Source organism: Ochotona curzoniae, unplaced genomic scaffold (genome assembly GCF_017591425.1).
Source record: "Ochotona curzoniae isolate NIBS_2020 unplaced genomic scaffold, NIBS_Ocur_1.0 scaffold_3208, whole genome shotgun sequence".
Lineage (NCBI taxonomy): Eukaryota > Metazoa > Chordata > Mammalia > Lagomorpha > Ochotonidae > Ochotona > Ochotona curzoniae.
Genome location: NW_024467106.1, coordinates 59,192,979 through 59,214,405, shown reverse-complemented (window position 1 = coordinate 59,214,405; position 21,427 = coordinate 59,192,979). Strand labels below are relative to the sequence as shown.

At 45.8% G+C, this 21,427-nt stretch overlaps 1 protein-coding gene across 1 annotated transcript in view; it reads right to left on the bottom strand.

Moving 5' to 3' along the window:
• The window catches only part of SHC3 (SHC adaptor protein 3), a 152,517-nt gene extending 131,394 nt beyond the window's left edge, over window positions 1-21,123 (bottom strand). The window contains exon 1 of the mRNA XM_040963612.1: window positions 20,324-21,123. Within this exon, the coding sequence (XP_040819546.1) occupies window positions 20,324-20,815 (492 nt within the window). The 5' untranslated portion in view covers window positions 20,816-21,123. The remainder of the gene's footprint in view (window positions 1-20,323) is intronic.
• Between the last annotated feature and the right edge of the window lie 304 nt (window positions 21,124-21,427).

Below are 21,427 nucleotides of genomic sequence, written 5' to 3'. Positions count from 1 at the left end.
TTTATTGGAAAGGCGGATATACAGAGAGGAGAGACAGAGAGGAAGATCTTCCGTCCGATGATTCACTCCCCAAGTGAGTGCAACAGCCAATGCTATGCCAAGCCAAAGCCAGGAGCCTCTTCCAGGTCTCCCACGCGGGTGCAGGGTTCCAAAGCCTTGGGCTGTCCTCGACTGCTTTCCCAGGCCACAAGCAGGGAGCTGGATAGGAAGCGGGGCCGTCGAGATTAGAACCGGCACCCATATGGGATCCCAGGCGTGCAAGGCGAGGACCTTAACCACTTGCACACCATCGCACCGGGCCCTAAATAATCTTTTTTTAAAAAAATCAGTACCTCAAAGATGTGCACGGACCACACTGCATGGGATAGTATCCGGCTCCAACCCCTTTGAAACAGTTGGCAAAGTCTTGATGCCACCAGCTAACGTGATGGAGTTGCTTTGGATGCCATCGAGCCTAATGGGACCACTCCAAATAGCCATGCTGGTTCACAAACATCAACTGTTAACTCTGGCTTCAGCCTGACCTCGAACCACATCTGGTCTTCAAGTTATCAGTGACCTGTGGCTATGTCTGTGTGAGCTTCCTGTGTCTTGTTTTTAAGAATTGTTCATTCATCATTTATTTGAGAGGCAGAACAGCATCTAGAAGTTCCATCACTCCCCAAATGGCAGCAATAGCCCTGGGTTTTTGCCAAGAGCCAGCGCAGTTCTGGTCAAGTTACCCTGGCATTTATGTAGTCCGTTTTCTATTGTTATCATGAAAGGCCTGTGATAACAATAGATGCTTATTCTATTCACAATACTGAAGGTTGAAAGCCCAAGATCTGTTCAGCTCTGGGGAAGAAGACACAATAGGTAACATCACAGGACAGGATCGCACGTGGAGGAAGTCATGTGGCCAGACAGGAAGCCAGTGGGATCCGGGGGCCCTGATCATTTTGTTTCCAACAAACTACTCTAACAAGAATTCACTCACTCTAAGAAACCAGCACCAATCTCTTCCCAGGGTGATGCCCCCAGTGACCTTGCCCGAGGTCCCACCACTATATATGCCACTATATGGTTATCATCATGGTGGCGAGGACCAGGTTTTTAGCACATAAACCTTTGGAGACAAACCACACTCAAACCACAGCAGTAGCTGATGGTTTGTCTGCTGTAACTGCCTCAAGCCCCGGAAATGCACATCTGAATCAGGAAGACCCCCAGCCCCAGAAATCTCTTGGTGGAGCCCAGCTAAAGTCCTCACCTTGAACAGGCCGGGTTTCCACATGGGCGTCGGTTCTAATCCTGGCAGCTCCATTTCCCATCCAGCTCCCTGCTTGTGGCCTGGGAAAGCAGTCGAGGACTGCCCAAGGCCTTGGGACCCTATACCCATGTGGGAGACCGGGAAGAGACTCCTGGTTCCTGGCTTCAGATAGGCTCAGCTCTGGCCATTAAGGCCTCTTGGGAATGAATCATTGGACAGAAAATCCTCCTCTCTGTCTCTCCTTTCTGTATATCTAACTTTCCAATAAAAATAATGTTTTTTTTTAAAAAAAGAAATCTCTCAGTAAACCAAAGCCATTTCTCTTGAAGACCATTTTTTATCATCAACCGGGCTTATTTTTACACTTACCTGTTTTATTGCTTATTATTTATGTACTGTTTATAGTTATTATTATATTTATTATTTTGGTGCTGGAATTTTTAGTTTTAATTGCTTCTAAATACCAGTTGTATATTGGACATTTGGTTTCCAAATATTTTTTCTCATTTTGTAGTTTGTCATCTTGCTTTTAAAAAAAATGTATTTGTAAAATAAAATTTTATAAGGTCTAATTTTTCATTTTCCCTTTATATGATTGTACTTCCCATGTCAAATCAAAGGACTCTTTGCCTAACCGTAAATTCCAGAATCTTTTTTCTTGTTCTTTTCTTACGAGTTTTGTAATCTACATTTTACTCTTACCTCCGTGATTCACTTTGAATTAATCTTTATATAAGTTATGAGATTTAGGTCTTGGCTTTTTAAAGGGTTCTTTTATTAGGATATGTACACATATGTATATAGTGATTCTTCTCATTTTATCCTTCATTTTCAGATATTCTCAGGCCTGTGACTTCCATATACTTTCTAGAATAAGCTTGTCTTTATGGATAAAATACCTCGTGGAGATTTTGGTAGGAACTGCATGAAAACTGCAGTTTGGGGTGGGTGTTTGGTGCAACCGTTAAACTGCCTATTGGGATACCTGCCTCCCTTATTGCAGAGCCCGCTTCAAGTCCCCGCTTCCAATCTAGACTTCTGATCATATCCATCCTCGCAAGCAGTAGGTGAACAGGTCCCTGGGTGCCTGCCAGACGTGTGATAGACTCAGATTGCATCTTAGATTTCTGCTTCAGCCTGTCCCAGCTGTGGCTGTTGCAAATATTTGGGGAGTAAATTAGCAATTGGGGATATTTCTCTGTCTCCTTGTCTTTCAAATAAAATGAAAATAAAATTTTTAATTATAAAAAAACCATTATCAATTTTAGGAACTGACATGTTTCATGGGTTGAATCTTACTTTATGAAGTATGTATTATTTTGCTCACATAATTTTGATTTCTTTCATCAGTATTTTGTCATTTTTAGCATAAATCATCCATACACTTTAGTTGGGTTGATACCTGAATATTTCATTTCACTGTTAGAATTGTAAATGATCATTGATTTCAGTTCCCACATGTTTGCTCTTAGTATTAAAAACGAGATTGATTTTTGCACAGATGCATTGTCTGTCCCTGATCTTAGAAGGAAAGCACTTGGTTATCATTATTTTGTGTGATGTTAGATGTAGGGCTTTTATAAATGTTCTTTATAAAGTGAGAAAGTTCCCCCCTTGGCTCAGTCTTTTTTCTGCTGCTCAATCTAAATACCTGACACCAAGTGATTGATTATGAATAAGAGTTCTGGGGGCTGAGAAATTCCAGGGCATTGCACTGGGATCTGGAGAGGGCTTTTGGCTGTGTTATCACACAGTGAGGCCAAGCTGATGCCAGCTCCTGTCCCTCCTCCTCTTGCTATGGAACCACCTGTCGTTGCCATCATGAAGGCCCCAGCCCTACGATCTCATCTGACCCTAATCATCTCACAGAGACCCCTCCCCCAATGTTGCTTCCCACACATGAACTTCAGGAGATGTATTCAATCCGCAGCACCCCTGTTTCAGTTTTGGGGTTTTTTTTTTTTAGATTTATTTATTTTTATTGGAAAAACAACAAAGACGGAAAAATCTTCCATCCACTGATTCACTCCCCAAGTGGCCAGAGCTGCGCCAATCTGAAACGAGGAGCAGCTGGGACATGCAAGGCGAAGATTTTAGCCACTAGGCTGCTGTGCCAAGCCCTCCTGTTCCAGTGTTTTAAGAGCTTGTAAAGTGTATGGATATGGAACTTGGCCAGTGCTTCTTCTACATCAATGGATATGATCATACGGCTTTTCTTGTTGAGTTGGTAGACCACATTGATTTTCAAATTGAGCAAAGCTTAGATATCCAAAATAAATTCCCTGCTGGTCATGATATTTAATTATTTTTAGCTATTGTGCATTATACTTGATCATGTCTTGCTAAAAAGTTTGTATATAGGTTCATGAGAAATGCTGCCCTCTTTCCTTTTTCCTGTTTGGCACTGTCTTGTCGGGCATTGGAGCTAGGATCATAATGCTTCCATAAAATGGACTGGGACATGCTCCCTCTTCTTTTCTCTAGAAGATTAAGTAAAGGTGTGTTAATTCCTTAAATATCCAGTAAAGTTCTCCAGTGAAACCATCTGCATCTGGGTGCTTCTTTTTGGAGAGCTTTTTAATTACAAATTCGATTTTTGTAATGGTTATAAAGTGTTGAGATTGTCTCTTTCATGTTGGCTGATTTTGGAGCAGTTAGTGATTTGAAAGAAATTGGTCCATTTCTTCTAAGTTATTGAATTTATGAGCATAAAGTTGTTCATAGTATTCCCTTCTTTTTCTGTTAATGGCCACAGAATGTTTTGATAGATCTATTTCATACCTGCTATTTGTGATTTGTGTTTTATCTCTTCTTATTTTTGTATTATTGGAAGCATACCAATTTCATTTATTTTGCTAAAGAGCCATATTTTGACATAACTTATTTTTTTCTATCGAGTTCTTATTTTTAATGCCACTCTGTTTCTGTTACTGCTACTTCCTTCCTTCTGCTTGCTTTTATACTTCTATTTTAGTTTCTTGAGATAGGAGATCATAGTATTGGTTGGAGCGCTTTTTTATCTGCTAATGTGAGAATTTGGAGCTATAAATTCCCCTCCCACTGCTCCCGCCCTGTCCTCTCTATTTCAATATGTTGCAGTTTCGTTCTCATTCAATAATGCATTTTTGAAATTTCCTTGGAAACTTCTCCTTGTCCTGTAATTGTGTGCATGTCCATTTGGAGAGCACCTTGTTGTCATTCTATTACTAATTTCTAACAATTCCATTTTAAATTTAATTCCATTGTAATCAGAGAACATATGCTGTGATTTTAGACTTTGGATTTTGCTAGGTTTGTTTCATACACCAAATATTGGTGAGTGCTTTGTGAACGCTTGAAAAGAGGGTCTGTTCTCTGGTTCCATGGCTTGTTCTGTGTCTGTATCCTAGATCCTGTTGGCTGAATGTAACTCAGTTTTTACCTATTGTTGATGCTTTTCAATCTAGTAGCTCTAGCAGCTGTTCACAATGGGTTATTGACATTTTCAACTGTGATTGTGGACACATAAACATTTTTGCCATTGTTTCCAACACAAGAATGAGTTCATACGACACATTGTATGTATGTGTAATGTCTTCCTCACCCAACAATGCCCTGTAAGAACCTTTCAAGCCAATTGTACCAGGTTTCTAATTCACTTTTTTGAAATGGCTGTATAGTAGTAGTCCCTGGTGTAAATGCACCAAAAGCTAATGCATGAACAGTGGGGCATTAGCTTTATTGATGGATGACAGAATGCCAGCAATGAGTCCACTAGCCTTTTCAGGATGAGTCTAGGTTTTGACGATAGAAGCTAATGACTCCAAACTCCTTCTTGTTGAGTGGCTTTCAGTAGGCAGTGGGTGGCTTTGAAAATTGTCAACAGCACAACTTGTAGAACCTAACAAGCAAGGAAGAAAGCTCTATCATCCTTTCCTGACAAGAGAGAAGCCGTGTCTCTCTCAGTCATATGTGTGCATGAACAAAAGGCCCAGGTTATTCTTAGGACAGTCTCTGAAAACAGTATATACACCAACCCTAGCCAAACCCAGTAATTCCATCCTATTCTTTACCACGAGCAGCAACTCTCACACTTAATTTACCAACCAGAAAGAATGAGAGAAGCCAGGACACAGCAGAATCATGACAGTCCAGGTGGGAAATGCAAGCCTGAAGGACAGAAGGCTGAGGGTGAACATGCCCTTGGCTCTGGTTCTGCTGACTTCCAGAGGCAAGCAGCTGCTGATTGGGGAAGGTCAGCCCCTGTAGAGCACAGCAGCCAGCAACGTGCCGGTCACTCAGCAGGCAGCCACTGAAGGCATATGAGTAGAATCTAGCCCCTAACCCTGGTTGGGTCTGGTCCAAACTACAAAAGTCCACGGCTGTCTGCTGTCATGCTTCTCTCTGACCAGTCCAGTCTGTCACAGAATGTCTGTCCCATGCCCTTGGCCAAGGCCATACTCATGTCCATTCCAAAGAGCTCACTGTCCCCCTCCTGCCTTGGGTGGCCTCCACCTCTCCACCTACCCCATCTGGATACTTCCCCACCTCCCTCATGAAGCCCTTCCTGGTAACTACATCCCACCACTGATCTTCTCCCACACATAATTAGTATATTGAGGAACAGGCATTTTTTATTTTCCTTCATAAATGAAGCAGCATTTTGTGTTCAGCAGAATCACAATTGCCTTTCAGAAAACCACCTTCTCATCCTTCACACCCTCCGATACTTTGCAGGGCACAGAGCACATAATGATCCCTCAAAAACAACTTGTGGCACTGTTCACTTACCCATTCTTTTTTTCTATATCCCTGTGACATTCATTAGAGGTGAGGGCATGGGGAAGTGTTAAGCGTTTAGTTTTCTGTTTGGAAACGACCCCGTGAAATTTGTCCCTACAATATTTTAACCTAATAATGATCTCCCATGGTCCTCATTAAAGCTGAGGTTTACTGAAACCCTCCTATAATTAACTTTTAAAGAGAAGGAACAGGAGGTGGGGAAGGAAAAGAAAACAGAAGCCACGGCTCTGCCAACAATGCTCTCCACGCACAGAACAGCCTGTATGGGCTATCCTTGTGCACTCTAGCTCATAGAATTTACAAACAGAACGGAGTTCAAAACGAGCCTCCAAGGGGCCACTGTCTTAATCCCAACAGGACGTCAACAGGTTCTAAGGTCATCATACTGAGCAGTTGTTTCTCATCTTTCACATTCCCCCAGGGCTCTACCACCACCATTATCTCTGTGTTTTCACACACTAGGAGTTCAACACCATCTCTGTACCAGGAAAGTGTCGGGCAGAGCTGGCTGCTAGGGTTTAAACACCATCTGTTCCCTCTGGAACACCTGCTGGAGTTGGATGGCCATTGCTGCCTGCTGAGAGGTGGGGTACAGAGCAAGCAGCTTGGCACATGAGGGCAGTCTTCATGTATGGACAAACGCCATCCAGCAGGAATGAGTGAGTTCCTGGCCCCTAACCCTCTGGATTAGTTACTGCGAGAGCAGGCTGTCTCGAAGGAAGACACTCTGCACATTTGACCCCTTCTGCACACACCCACTTTGCTTGCACTTCCATTTTCTACCACTAGCTAATGCCGCACGAGACCCTCCAAACATGTGCCTGCTCCATACTGAATTTTTTCCAGTCCCTAGAACTATGAGTCAAAATAAATCTCATTTCTCTGAATCTTACCTGATCTCTGGTATTCTGTCATAACAGAAAGTGGACTAAGAATTAGGTGACCACCTTTCCCACAAAATTTGAGTCAACTGGGAGTGCTCTACAAATACATTCTAGACTGCACAATTTAAACAGCATTTATTGCTCCTAGCCCTGACTGTAGAAGTCCAAGACGAAGGTGTTAGCAGATGCCTGTTCTCGTGAGGTCCTCCGTTCACGTGTGGGGCTGACTGTGCTCGTAAGACAAACAGATAGAAATGGCGCTGCTTACAAACTGCCATAAAACTAATCCTGTCTGGGTCCTCATGACCCTGTCACTTCCCAAATGTCCCATCTCCTGATACCATCACCTGCTGAGAATTTTCAGCCTTGAATCTAGGGAGCACACAAACCTTCATTCCACAACACATTACATATCACAATCCAGCCCTTGCATCACACACATGTAAATCTCTCCGGGTTATGATTTCTTTAAGAACAGGGACTGTTAAATTCATCTTGGGCCCTCTAGGGCCCCAGCACTTATGATATGGACTGTGGTGATGAATGCAAGCCTAGACACACAGAGCTGTAAATGCCCTGAGCAGCGAGTTGCTGGTGACCCAGGGATGGAAGAGCAAAAAGGAATGGGTGCTTATTTGGGCTGAGTTCTGAAGACTGGAAGTCAAGGTGTACTACAAAAAAGCAGGATCATGAAGGAAGTCTGAGTTAAGCCCAAAGGTTCAGTTGGTTTGGAGCAAGCCATTCAACTCCAAATAGTTGGATTATTAGAATGGGAGAGGTTCAACCACAAAAATAAGGTCAGACCAACAGTTTTTATACTCATATTAAGGAATTTGGGTGGAATCTTGTGAGCAAGGCAAATAACGAGGAACCTTGAATCACACTTCAGAAAGACAAATGATTCACCACATGCAGAGAAAAAGAAAAAAAGGTCCATATTTATCTCAATAAAGAAAAAATAAAATAACATTGATAAGATATAGCAACCATTTCAGATCTTGTGAACATTTCTAAAAACTAGATCATAGGAAATTTTTCTTAACTTACAACAGTGTATATGACAGCCAATGTCCTGCCCTGGTTGGATACACTTTGTAGTCAGAGGCATGTAGGAATCTTTGCCAACAGAATAAATCATTGTGCTCAAGATGCCAGCCAAGGTAGTAAGAAGAGGATTAATACTAGCCAACTATTATCACCCACTCAGGCAAAAAGTAGTACCCCAAATAGAGAAACAAATATCAAAGAGTGGTCACTATTTATTACTGCTTAAGAGATTAGAAACTGTGTATATGGCCATCACTAAGAAGTATTTGAATACCTTTTAGCGCATCCATAAATGGAAAACTATAACACGCAAATAGAAGTCTTAATACTGGGAGATTTCCCAGGCATATAAAATGAAAACAAGTTACTGAACAGCACATAGCCATGTGGAATGCTTTGCTTTGTCTAACAGAAAGAAGAAAAGGTGAAAGGAAGCAAGCGAGAAAGGAAATAAAGGCAGGACAGAAGGAGGAAAAAAAATGGTGTGCCTATTCATAGACCCACCTTCGAAACAGTCAATGGTTGTTGAGATTTAACCCTGAAAGAAATAAACTAGAAATAATGGGAAGGGGAGTTACATGAGAAGAAACTTTGACTTCTCATTCTGTACACACATATATTGCTTGAAACATTACAAGGTCCCAATATTCTGTGCCTTTTCCTCTAATTTAACAGGAAGATCCCCTCCCACAGCAATCATCTGCTGAGATCAGTAGTCATCAAAGCAACGAGTAGTGAGGGTGTGCATCAAGGTGAAAGAAAGGAGAAGGAGGACATGAAAAGCCTTGAAACAGAAGAGTTTAGTGACTGAAATTTAACAGGCTTGGGAGAAGAAAGCACTCGTGGATGACTCAGAGGCCTGTGGTTGGAGAAGCGGAAGCAGGGTGACACATTCACAAGAAACAGACGCAGGAGGGAAAGGTGGCAGAAGCAGTGTGGGACAGGCAGTGCTGGAGAGGTCCCTGAAACAGTAGATGTATAACCTGTTCTGACAGTAACACAGACATGGGCCCGTGATCCTGGCCTAAGCTGCTGGCATCTGTCCTAATTGTCTTTCAATTGCCTCCAATTTAATTCCTCCTCTTCTAATCATTTCAGCACACAGAGACAGAATAATCTGGAAACTTCCAGTGACTTCCCACCGCATTTGCCAACGTCCAGAGAGTTGTGGCGACTCCTTGCATGCTGCTCGCTGCTCCCAGCTCCTAGCTCCTCCTTCCCATGGCCCCACACACACTCACACTCACCTGCACACACCTGCTCTCCATCTCCTGAGAGAACCATTCCTGACGTTCACATCACCATGACCAAGGTGGGTCCTGGCATCTTCCCTCCCCTTCTCCGCCATCAGAACAGGAAGCAGGACTAATTTCCAACTCCTAGGATAGGCTCAATAAATACCCATTGAATTAAGTAAATGATAAATGAACTGATGAAGAGACACAGTAACGGATACATGAATGAAGAAGGTAATGCTATTCAACAATAATTCCAGTCAAACTTCTGCCTGTAGCACTGACATCCCTGTGTGGGCACTGGTTCAAGTCCCAGCTGCTCCACTTCTGATCCAGCTCCCCGCTAATGGCCTGGAACAGCAGCAGAGGATGTCCCAAGTCCTTGGACTCCTACAACCATGTGGGAGACACAGAAGAAACTTCTGGTTCCTGGCTTCTGTCTGGCCCAGATCTGTTGGATGCAGTCACTTGCAAAATGAACCAGAAGACAGAAGATCTCTCTCTCCCTCTGTCTTTCAAATAAACTAAATAAATCTTTAAAATATAATAATAATAATACGTCCAACAGAAGTGTTGAAAGACAACAGTGCTGCACAAAAGCCAAGGAAATTTCAGAACAGAGGTTGGGAGATGTCAAGAGAAAGGCTGCGGGTCAAGAGCAGTGGCACGGCAGGGAGAGGTCAGGACTGAGAACAAGTTTCAGGTTCACAACAGACCTCCAAAGAACTTCCTGTGGCCAGGACAAGCCGATCAGTGCATGTGGTTTTCAGAACCATTAGTATTTGAGAGGCAGAAAGAATCAGACAGACAAGGCTCCTAGGTATTGCCTCATTCTCTAAAAGCCCACAATAACCGGGGCTGATTGAGGTCAGAGCTGGGAGCCTGGAATTCAATCCAGATCTCCAGTGTGGGTGGCAGCAACCCAGCCACTGGAATCATCACAGCACCTGCCAAGGTCAGCATTAACAGAAAGGTGAAGCCAGGCTCTGGAATAGCAACCTTGACTGTGACTCATCTTGTGAGGTCAGGCGTGGAATTTTTTTTTCACTTGGCGGCACTGGGTTGGCACTGGAAAGGTTTCAGATTTCAGATTTTCACAGCAGAGATGTCCAACCCATATGTGAAAAACAAAGCCAGCAAGGACTCCATTCACCCACATTGCTTACATTTGGCTATAGGCTGACCCTACTTGAGTTCACTGCCAATCTGTCTGCGGCAAAACTCAGCCAACCTTACGAGGAAGCCGCAGGGTGGGCGTTGGTCACATCTCAAAAGCTGGCAAGCACAAACCATCCGGAGTGCTCTGTCCAGGGGCCAGCTGTTAACAGCTCACCCATGTACATCTACCCAGAGCTCGCCAACAGGCCAGTAAACAGACCCAGCAGCAAACGGAGGCAGTGAAGGGAGAGCAGTCTAGACTAGCATCAGAATGCAGGGACGCCTCAGCCCCCTGAGTTGGCCCTCTCCCTCTGACCTTTCCCAGTCTCCACAATCACTCTAAACTTTTGTCTGCATCCAAATGGCTGTTTCTAAACTGCCACATAGAACAGAGAACATTCGGTATCTTTCTGTGTCTGGCTTATCTCACTTCAGATACTGACCCTTTTCCTGTTGGTCTTTATTTGCTGTCTGTTCCAAGATTGGCCATGTATTTTTTTGGAGCAGTATCTGGGTTATACCCCAGGCCCCTTGCTCAGCCCTCAGGAAATGTTGAAGGGTTTCTTTCCTGTTTCTCCATTTGATACCCACAGGAGCAGTGGTAAATCTGAGACCCTTCCAGGTGCTTTTCGTCTGTTGTTCCTCATTCTACACATCCATGTTGCTAAGGAACACATATCTTTGCAAATCCTTGCATCAGGCCAGCTATCCTTGGGCAAGTGTCAACTTGACTAGACCATGGGGTGCCCAAGGATTTGGCTAAACATTCTGAGTCTGTCTGTGAGAGGTTTGGGAAGGAAGTGGATTCCTGAAGGAAAAAGATGGAAAGTCACATTCATGAGCTTAGTAGAGCAGATGGCTCTCCCTAAATGGGGTGAACTTCATGCATTTAGGTGGTGCCAGAATAGAATTAAATGGATTACCACCCCTTGACAAGGAAGGGATTACCCTTGTCTGCCTGCTTTGATCATACTGGGAGATACTGGGCTTTTCCTGCCATGGTTTGATCTCAAAAGGCTTCCACAATGGAAGTACATAGTGAAGTTCCTGGGTGGAAGGGGTGCAGTAGGAGGTGATTATGTCATGAGTGGCACTGCCCTTGGAGAAGATTACGTCCGTCTCACGGGAGTGCATTGGCTACCAGGAGAGCAGACTGTTGTCAATCAAGTGACCTTACAGGTAGGCACTTCCCAGCCTCATAGAGCTCCCTTCCCCTTGTCATAACCAGACTGGAATTCCCATGTATAGAACTGATTCGGAGTTCAGAGGCAGATGTCTGCCCACCCTGGTTGAGGGGCAGGCAATATAAATGACACCAAGACCTTCTTTGTCCTGCCACCAGCTTTGGGGTGTCTCTCCTGCCAGGGGGACTGTGGAAGACCAAAGGGGTCCCAATTGAGACTTAGGGAGGGAGAAGAAGCAGAATCGGCATGCTAAGCCTGGATGCTGAAAGGCGATCTTTGAGGCCCAACACAGTACAACCCAGTGGCCTAAGCAGAAAATGTGCACTTGTCATGTATCACACTGCTTCTACAGCCTTTGTAGAAGGGAATATGGACCACCAACAGCAGGAGGTTCCCCAGGGGATGAGGAGACACACAGACGCCCTCACCCTTAACATATTCTTTCTCCAAGTAGGACCTCGGTAAACCACAGGCAAGGTTCATTCTTCCCAGCTGAGAACAGCTGGTGCTGTCAAGTTTCACTAGTTCTATCCTGAGAGCTCGCTGCTACCTGCTCTTTGGTGAAAACCTTTCAGGACCCGGGCCTACCTCTGCCAACAACCACTGCATGGGCTAACTGTCCCTCAGCAAACCAAGAAATCTGTTTTGACTTGTAGTTAAAAACAAATAAAAACCTCAGGTTTCCATATGGGCAGGTGGCGTTAGACATTTTTTAGTATCTGCAAAGTAAAAAACAATAGTAGTAAACATACCATCCATCAGTCCCTCTAGACTGTCAACATTTCCATTGAATGAATGTGATCAGAAGAAGTTTATTAGAATGATCTCAGCAGAGAGAAATTCCAGTGTGAGGCTAGGGGGAAAGGCCAAGTGCCATGGAGTCTGAAGAGATGGCCCAAGTTTAAGCTCTTAATGTTCACAACAGCTTCTGGGCTTCTTTCTGCCTTCTCAATAGAAGGAACAAGGGACTCAGCACAATGACTTGACTAGCTAATCCTTCCTTTCAAGTGCCATAATCTCACATGGGCATCAGTTCATGTCCCAGCTGCTCCACTTCCCATCCAGCTCTCTACTTGTGGCCTGAAAAAGCAGTAGAGAATGGCCCAAAGTCTTGGAATCCTGCACCCACATATGAGACCCAGAAGAGGCTACAGGCTTCTGATTTTGACTCAGCTCCAACCATTGCAACCACCTGGGGGAATGAACCAGCAGATGGAAGAGCTTTATGTCTTCCTTCTCTCTGTAGAACTGCCTCTCCAATAAGACTAAAATAAGTAAATAAATAAATAAGTAAATTAAGTAAGTTTTTAAAGGAAGAAGTTTAAAAAAAAAAAGACTCCTCTGTGGGGCTCTCCTGATATCCCAGGTTGGTTGCAAGCTAGAGCTTGGTAGCATGACAATATCACTCCTCAGAAAACCTTGGTTTGGAGGGCTTTCTGGATGTTTCAGAGACTTGTAGATTCAATGGACAAGGCATGGCTATTGCTCAACATTTCCTCGCTGCAGCTTCCAGCGTTGTCTGAAACACCTTTTGGGAGCTGGAATCACAGCTAGAAACCCAAATCTTCAGTGGTAACAGAACTGGCCAGACTACCTATGCAATAAGGCAAAGCAAATCTGAGCCAATCACAGAATCCGTGCTCCAAAGAAGTGGCTGCTATGTGCCCTGGTAAGAGCAGAGGGCAGACTTCAAAGGGGACAACCAGAAGCCAAGGAGATGCCAACTGCCTTGCAGCCGCATCTTTCCTCTTCTTGCAGGCAACCAGATGCAGCAGAAGGATCCAGGCACACCCAGAACCTTCTCTCTAACTCCCCCATGAAGACAAAGAAGCATGGCATGTGTAACAAGAGGAGCCTATGTGGCCCCTTCACTCAGCTGGGGATCAAGCAATCCAGAGAAGATGCCTGGTCACCCATCCCAGTTAACTAACACAGCTCTCTTTGCTTGTTATCACAGCTGTCTTAATTCTGAAATGATCACTCAGGAAAGTTACCGGTCCTGGTACTGAGCACTACAGACTGATGTGCACCTCAGTGGACCACTGTGGTGGACGGGACTATAGTGACATCACAGTGAGGTTTATAATATGTTTACCATATTTTTACCTCAACTAAAAATCAATAATTATGAATTTACCTCTGCCACTGTATGCATACATATGCACTCTTTTTTTTTAAGATTTATTTTATTTTTATTGGAAAGACGGATATACAGAGAGGAGAGACAGAGAGGAAGATCTTCCGTCCGATGATTCGCTCCCGAAGTGAGCACAACGGCTGATGCTATGCCAATCTGAAGCCAGGAGCCTCTTCTGGGTCTCCCACGTGGGTGCAGGGTCCCAAACCCTTGGGCTGTCCTCCACTGCTTTCCCAGGCCACAGGCAGGGAGCTGGATGGGAAGCGGGGCCATCGGGATTAGAACCGGCGCCCATATGGGATGCCGGGCGTGCAAGGCGAGGACCTTAACCACTGCACCATTGCGCCGGGCCCTAAATATGCATTCTTGTTTCAGTGTCAATATCTACCCTATGCATACATATTCCATGTCAACTCTCCTCCTGTTGTACAGTTAACATACATATAGCCTAAGTCAACATTTATCCTGATTGTGCAGGTACATATTCCCCAGGTCAACACCCATCATGTGGTCACACACACACAGCTCAAGTCTACATCTGTCCTAACATGCAGTCACACACACATAATACACATGTCAGCCTTCATCCTACTGTACAGTTACACACACACAGCTCAGAAGTCGACACTCACAGACTCACAGGTCGTCCTATGCTCTAGGATTCCTACTGTGAAGATGCACTTAGCCACTGCATAGTGTAGACATTTCACAGGAAAATGCAAACTGTTTTCTTCTTGCCATTTTCCAGGAAATATGCACAGCTGGCCATTTCTTTCCATTGTGTCTGTAACTCTCTTGCTTCTGAATTGGATTATTAGCACTCCACTTCTCCTTGGGTATTTTTACTGGATGAGCTGGCTTCTCCTAGGGGGTCCCTATGGATTCTGCCTCCTTCTGTGGCTGACTACTCTGCAAGGCCATTTCTGGCCATTTCTGCAAGCAACATCGGTATGCTTCCTCCTGATTCTGCCATGCACATCCATCAGTGGACCACCTTCCCACAGTCACAGCAGGTGTTGGAACGAGGAGCCATCCTGGTCAGTAAGCCACTGTTTCTGCCTCAGACAAACTCTTGGGCTACACGGACAGCCCCAGCAATGCCTGTCCACCTCTTCCCACTGCCATGACACAAGACCAACAAGACAAGCCCACCACTCAAGCCCCACACGTGGGCAGTGAGTAGAGCTGAGACCGAGTCTCCCTTTCCTGCCCAAGCCCGGCCTGACTGCTGTTATGGAGGCAAGACTAGAATCAGTCTGCATGTAGGTTTGTCAGCGAGGTTTTCTGTTCCCAGGACTCTGCCTAAAGGGTATTTTTCATGCATTCCTGAGAAACAGGACATGCATTCCCTGAGGTCTTGCGGGGAAACAGAGGAGCACGGGACTGTTCTCCACAGGGCCAAAGCTGCACTAATCATTCCATCGTTCAGGAGGATTTTAAGCATGAACATAAATGAGATCATCGGGTATTTCTGGAAATATGACATACACGATTTTCTCACAGGAAAGAAAAAACAGCTCCCATGCAAAGTCATCACAAGTCATCTACCTGCAATCTGTATGTTGTGTGTATAGCGTATTATGTATGTGGTGTGTGTGGATTAACGGCTTAATCTATTATAGTTTCTTAAACTAGTTTTCAAATTCTTTGGACAATATTTATATGTAATCTGTCCATGTTGTGAGACTTTTCAACAAATTCAAATCCATGTCGAAGAACAATGTTTAAATCTAGAACTAAAACCAAACTCCATCAGTTCTACCATAGCAATGTATATCAGACACACAGGCGGTGACCAGCTGTCACCAGCGTTCTGCCCATAAGCCCCTCAGAAGCTGGAATAATGAATGCCTCCAGCCTCCCACACACCCTAGCCTAGTAGCATGGTGCCCTGCAGCTCCTCAGCTGCTCCCTCAGGATTGCATGACTTTGGTGTTCACTGGAAGCTGCCTTTGCCGCCAGTGCCATCCAGAGATGCCACAGAAGATCTGACTGCCCAGTGGTAGCCTGGGAATGACCCACGGTCAACACTCTGAGGACCATTTCCACAGCATGAGGACCACTTGCACCACCATCAAGTCCTCAGACCCCAAGATGGACCCTCACGAGTAAAGCATGATCTATCCCCAAGGTAATGGTGCTGGTGACTGGTCTGTGTGGTCTTTGTTCAGATACCAAAAAAAAATGGAGATTTGAGAAAAAGAGAATGTAACAAATTTTGTAGAAGCCAAGTGGAAAAAAAAAACATATTCTAGAAAAACTCCAGTTTATATACACTATCTGTAAAGGCAACCAAAGATTAATAACTAAAATAAATGATTTATCACTCCCCAAATACCATCAGATTCACGAATGAGAGAAAGAGAATTATTTTCAAATAGTTCTTGTCAAAACAAGGTTTTCTCCTGGGGAATAATTCACTCCTCTCCTGATTCCTAAAATCGCCTCTAAATAGCTCATGGTGTTCACTGTCATCCAAGATGTGACAAACAGAAACCTATGTAACATTAATGGAGTCATCAGAAATACTGACGAATGGGGTGATCTCATTCATTACTGCTCTTCACTGTACTAACAGCTCTGAGCAATGATCGCTTGATTTCATCACTTTTAAACTGTGTCTCATTCTCACCATAGACACTTGTGTCACTCCTAAATGTGGTCATTCCATGTCCTTTTCAAGGTTGCGATGTGCCCTTAAGAGTGGTCATTCTTTGGGAGGGCCACCACGGTCCAGTACTGCCTCCTTGTCCAGCCTCATCCATCCCCTGCATCAGGCAATTCCAAACTTGAAGCTCAAAGCTGTTCTTGTCTAGGATCCATAGACTTTTAAAGAACTTAACATCCAGGGCCCAGCAGCGTGACCTAGTGGTTAAAGTCCTCGCCTTGAATGGGCCGGGATCCCATATGGGCACCAGTTCTAATCCCGGCAGCTCTACTTCCCATTCAGCTCCCTGCTTGTGGCCTGGGAAAGCAGTTGAGGACGGCCCAAAGCCTTGGGACCCTGCACCTGTGTGGGAGACCTGGAAGAAGTTCCTGGATCAGCATAGCACCAGCCACTGCGGTCACTTGGGGAGTGAATCATTGGACAAAAGATCTTCCTCTCTGTCTCTCCTCCTCTCTGTATATCTGACTTTCCAATAAAAATAAAATAAATCTTTAAAAAAAAAAAAGAGCTTAACATCCAGAGCAGGCACTTGACTTACTAATTAAGAGGTCCACACCCCATACTGGAGTACCTGGGTTCAATACCCAGCTGTGGCTCCTGACCCCATCTTCTCATTAATGCAGTTATGATGGCTCAACTGACCTGGTCCCTGCCAGTCCCATAGAAGGCCTGGACTCAGTTTCTGATACCTAGTTTGCCCCACTGCAATGATTTAGACAGTTGGTGAGGCAATAGAAGGAATCAATCTGTCCCTCCCTCCCTCTCTCTCTTTCCCACGCCCTCACCAACTTCTTAATAATAAATACTATTTTTAAGAAGTAAAAAGGTAGAGACAGAATTTAATCTTAGAAAAAGTTAACCAACTGTTCATATACATCTTCTTCCTAATGTCTTTGCCACATGATACGAGGAAGGAGAAGGTGGAACTCCAGCAAGCAATCTTTGAACTTGATCAAGATGAGCAGTTACCCCAGATGGAGGGGGGTCTAACCAGGTATGACTTCAAGGCAATTAGAAGCAAAGGTGTACAGCACAAACATTAATACCTGACTGTATTTCTACCAACTGCTAGGTCCAAATACAAAATAGCCTTTACTGGGAATTCAACTAAAATAGTCATCATTCTTTGCAGTCGGATTTTTCTTTTCCACCTATCAAGAGTATATGGTGCTGTTCGTTTCCTTTTATATCAGCAAAAGAAAAGCACAGGTGTCAGATAACCACAGGGTGGGTGGGTAAGAGATATCATCATGAAGAGACCGGCTAAGTTGGAGCCTTCCCCTTAAACCAACCTCACACTGTTAACAGCAAATGATAACGGCAGGAAGGATCAGTTGCACACAGTAGAAGCTTTGAATTCTTCCACTTTTAAATTCTAGGTCTTTCCTTAATTAACCTTACGACCTGCTGCCCCAACGGTGCGACGTTTCTGAGACATCAAAGCCCCCCAGACTTTCATGTTCACCGTTCCTGCTCTCATGTAGGCAGATGAAGTTGAAATCACGTTGAATCAGGATTCCGGTGTGAAATATCCCTACTCTCACCTGTAAGTAGGTATTTCTATCAGAAGAGAGAATCTACCATGACACAGTAAGTGAATTTTCCAGGAAACCAGAAAAGAGTTTTAGAAAATTTTAGAAAAAAAATAGAGAAAATTTTTAGGAAAAATTGACAAGTAAGAGAATAATACACTCATTGCCAAAATCTCAACCTTTGGTTTTCATCACTGAAATCCAGTCTCTTTATAAAGGGTGCCCATTTCTGTCTACCCAAGGTTGTTTACAGACAACAATAGAACTACCCATGAAAACGTAAACAACAACAAATTATGATTTCCTTTTCAGTTTCATCATTTTTCAGTCAAACAAGTTCATAGTTTAAACTCAACTCTGCGAGGATTCGCACCTGTATACCAACAGAGGGCCACGTGCTAACTTGAATCCTCTATGCACTCCAGAAACAACCCCTTGCTGTCTGGTTTCCTTTCTGCGTGATTTTAAACTGCTCTAGGAAAGCAGAAACCATCCATCTCTACCTTGACAATCCCCGGACACCACAGCGTACAGCTGCTCCTGGACAAAGGCACAAGCCAGGACAGTCACCCAGGCACCCCGGAATCACCACAACCCTGAGACACACCCGGCAGGGAGTAGCCTCATCCCTCATTGCTGCTAATGCGGGCTCAGCCACAAAACCTCACAGCCGCTGGATGGCCATGCCGAGCAGATTTATTTTTAATATACTCTCCAAGACTTTCTGCCAGTTTTGACCAATAGACCTGGATGTCGTCCTGCCTTCTTCAAATAAGCAAAAGCAAAGCCCTAAGCAAAGAGATTTCTGTAAGGAAAGCTATAAGGGCATCAGTTGCAGGATTGAAAACTCCCCTCTGTGTCCAACACAACAGGTATGAGAGGTCTTCAGAAATTCATTAATGTATATTAGGAAGATCCTGTCTTGCACCAAAATAAACCAATCTTTTGATTCCATTTTCCACAAACTTTTTCAAGTCTTGTTGAGCCAAAAGGCTTACCAGTGTCGACATACTTGAGATTCAGATTTCTTTCGAACAGTAATCACAGAGACACCGTAGCAGACATGAACACACTCTGATGTCACTGTTTAACTTCAGTATTTTCAGGGCTTTGTTTTTCTTTTTGGTTTTGGCGTTGGTTACATAATTTAAATAAGCAACACAAGAACAGTATTCATTTCCTTTTAAGACAAACTCAACCCACTGTGTGCATTTCATACTGAGCTACATCTCTTATTGGCAAAATACACTAATCCAAAGTCAGAAGCTAAAATGCAGGTTAAGATAAAGCATAGACTCCAAAGAAAAAGAGACCCCATTTGTAACACCAGTGGTCACATTCAGGGAGCCCACAGAGTTGATTTGTGTCTATGTGTGTATATATATATACTCCAAAATGGCCCACGGTGCTACACTGGACCTGAGGATGCATACTGTTGAATTCTTGCACTGGATTCAAGACAGTATTTACATTCTGCTGGCTTCTGCATGTTACCAACGCATCCTGGGGATAGGGTTCCCATCTTTTCCAATAAAAAGCCAAGCCCTTAGAGAGGCAGGAGTGAAATGGCCACTTAGATCTCCCATACCCCCTTGCCCAGTAGGCCGCCAGCAGTAAGGTCCCTCCAGACATACGGGAGGCAATCAGGGTCAGGCAGAGCAACGGAACCGTGCTGAAGAGTTCCCAGAACAAGGTAAGGCACTTGCTTAAGAGATGACCATATCATCCTCGTATAATTGTGTGCTACAGGGAAAACAGCCCTCCCAGCCAGCCTGTGTCTCCTGGTGCAGCCCCATTCTCCCCCTTGGCCTATTTCAGTGGAAGACCACACCATTGCTAAAAACATCCCAAATTGTCTCTCTGCTGCTGTAAACCAAGACGGATCCTCATGAATAAAAGTCAAAGTATGACAGCATGACAGCTTTTGGTTAATCCTGCTCAAAGTCAAGGATTCTTGCTTTGGAGGAAAGAAAATGCAACCCACCACCACCCCTACTCCCCCACCCACCCCCGGAAGTAGTGACACTTCTGCCGACCTAGCCCCACAAACTGCCCAGGTCTAAATAGCGTGTCCCAGATAACACCAACTAGGCCTGACCCCTCCCCCCACCCCCCAGCCAGGGATGGGCACCCATGCCCAAAGGGACACCTGCCACACATTTGGGAAACCAGGCTCAAAGACTGGAGCCAAGAAGCCACCAGGGCAGAGTGAGATGACCTAGTCTTTCAACCTCTTCCAGGTGAATGCGGAAAAGGCGCATTTATAAATTCCCTCCTCGCTGCTGCGAAGCCAGCAGCTTGCTAACTGGAGAGCTTGACTCCTGGCCCCGAAAGCAGAACGCGGGCAGTCACAGGCGCTCCCCACATCCCAGGTTTCAGGGAACCGGTCTGCCCCGAGGTGGTCCACGGCCCCTCTGTCGGCGCGGCCCACGCGAGGGCGCACCCACCTTGACAACATAGGTGACTCCCGATCCCAGCACCTGGTCGTTGGCGTGCGGCGCCCCCCGCGGGGGTCTGGGCAACGGCTCGTCGCCCGGCCGACCCTTCCTGGCGGCGCTCATACTCCCGGCCGGGGCGCGGGGCGCGGGGGCCGAGCCGCCGTCCGGGGCCGCCAGGCTGGGCGCGCTGCAGCTGCCCGAGAGCCGCGCGCCCGCCCGCTCCCGGGCAGCCGAAGACAGGCCTCGGAGGCCCGAGCTGGAGAGTTTCAGGTGGGACACCTTGTGGAGCAGGTGCCCCAGGCTGCCGGGCCCATCGTCGGGCGCCTTGCGCAGCGCCTCGCCGGACACCAGGTAGGGCGACGCCGCGGGGGTCGCGCGCGCCGCCGAGACCTTGCCGCTGCGGCCGCCGCTGCCGCCGCTCACCGACAGGCTGTGGAGAAGGTCATCGACAGATGTCACCGAGTCATTCCTGAAACGGTTGTACTTGGTGCGCGGAAGCATGCCCCTCCGTGGGCTCGCCACATCCGCCCGGGCGCTGCTGGTGCCGGCCCCGGCGCGGGCTGCCGGGCATAGCAGGAGAGCCGCGGGCCCGGCCGCGGGACAGAACCTGGGGGTCCCGGGACAGCCTCCTGGAGAGGGACAGCAGAGCCAGGGCGCGGTGCCCTCCCGCCGTTAGAAGCCAGCCCAGCGGCGGCCTCGCAGCCCGGGCCCCTGAGCCCGCTGCTTGCGGTTGCACGTTTGCTCTGCCAAAGTCATAGTTGCTCTCTGATGGAGCGCCCAGCTGCTCCGGGTTGCTCACAGGGAAAGCATGACTCACTCGGAGAGGAGACCCTTCTCAACAAAGGCTCGAGAGCGCTGCAAATCACTTCCTGTTAGGGAGAAAAAGAAGGGGGGGTGGAGAAAAAGAAGAGAAAAAGCGACATCCACGCGCTGTCAGCACACTGGAGCCAATCAATTCTCAAATTGCCTTTTTCTACCTTCCCAGATATTCCCTTCCAGCCGTGGGTTTTTCACCTCCCCACCCCCACCACCCCCGCCTCCACGATGCATTTGTGCCAAAGGTAAATCGAGGTCCTCCAGTGGCTCACACGAACTTTGTGAAACCCTATCTTC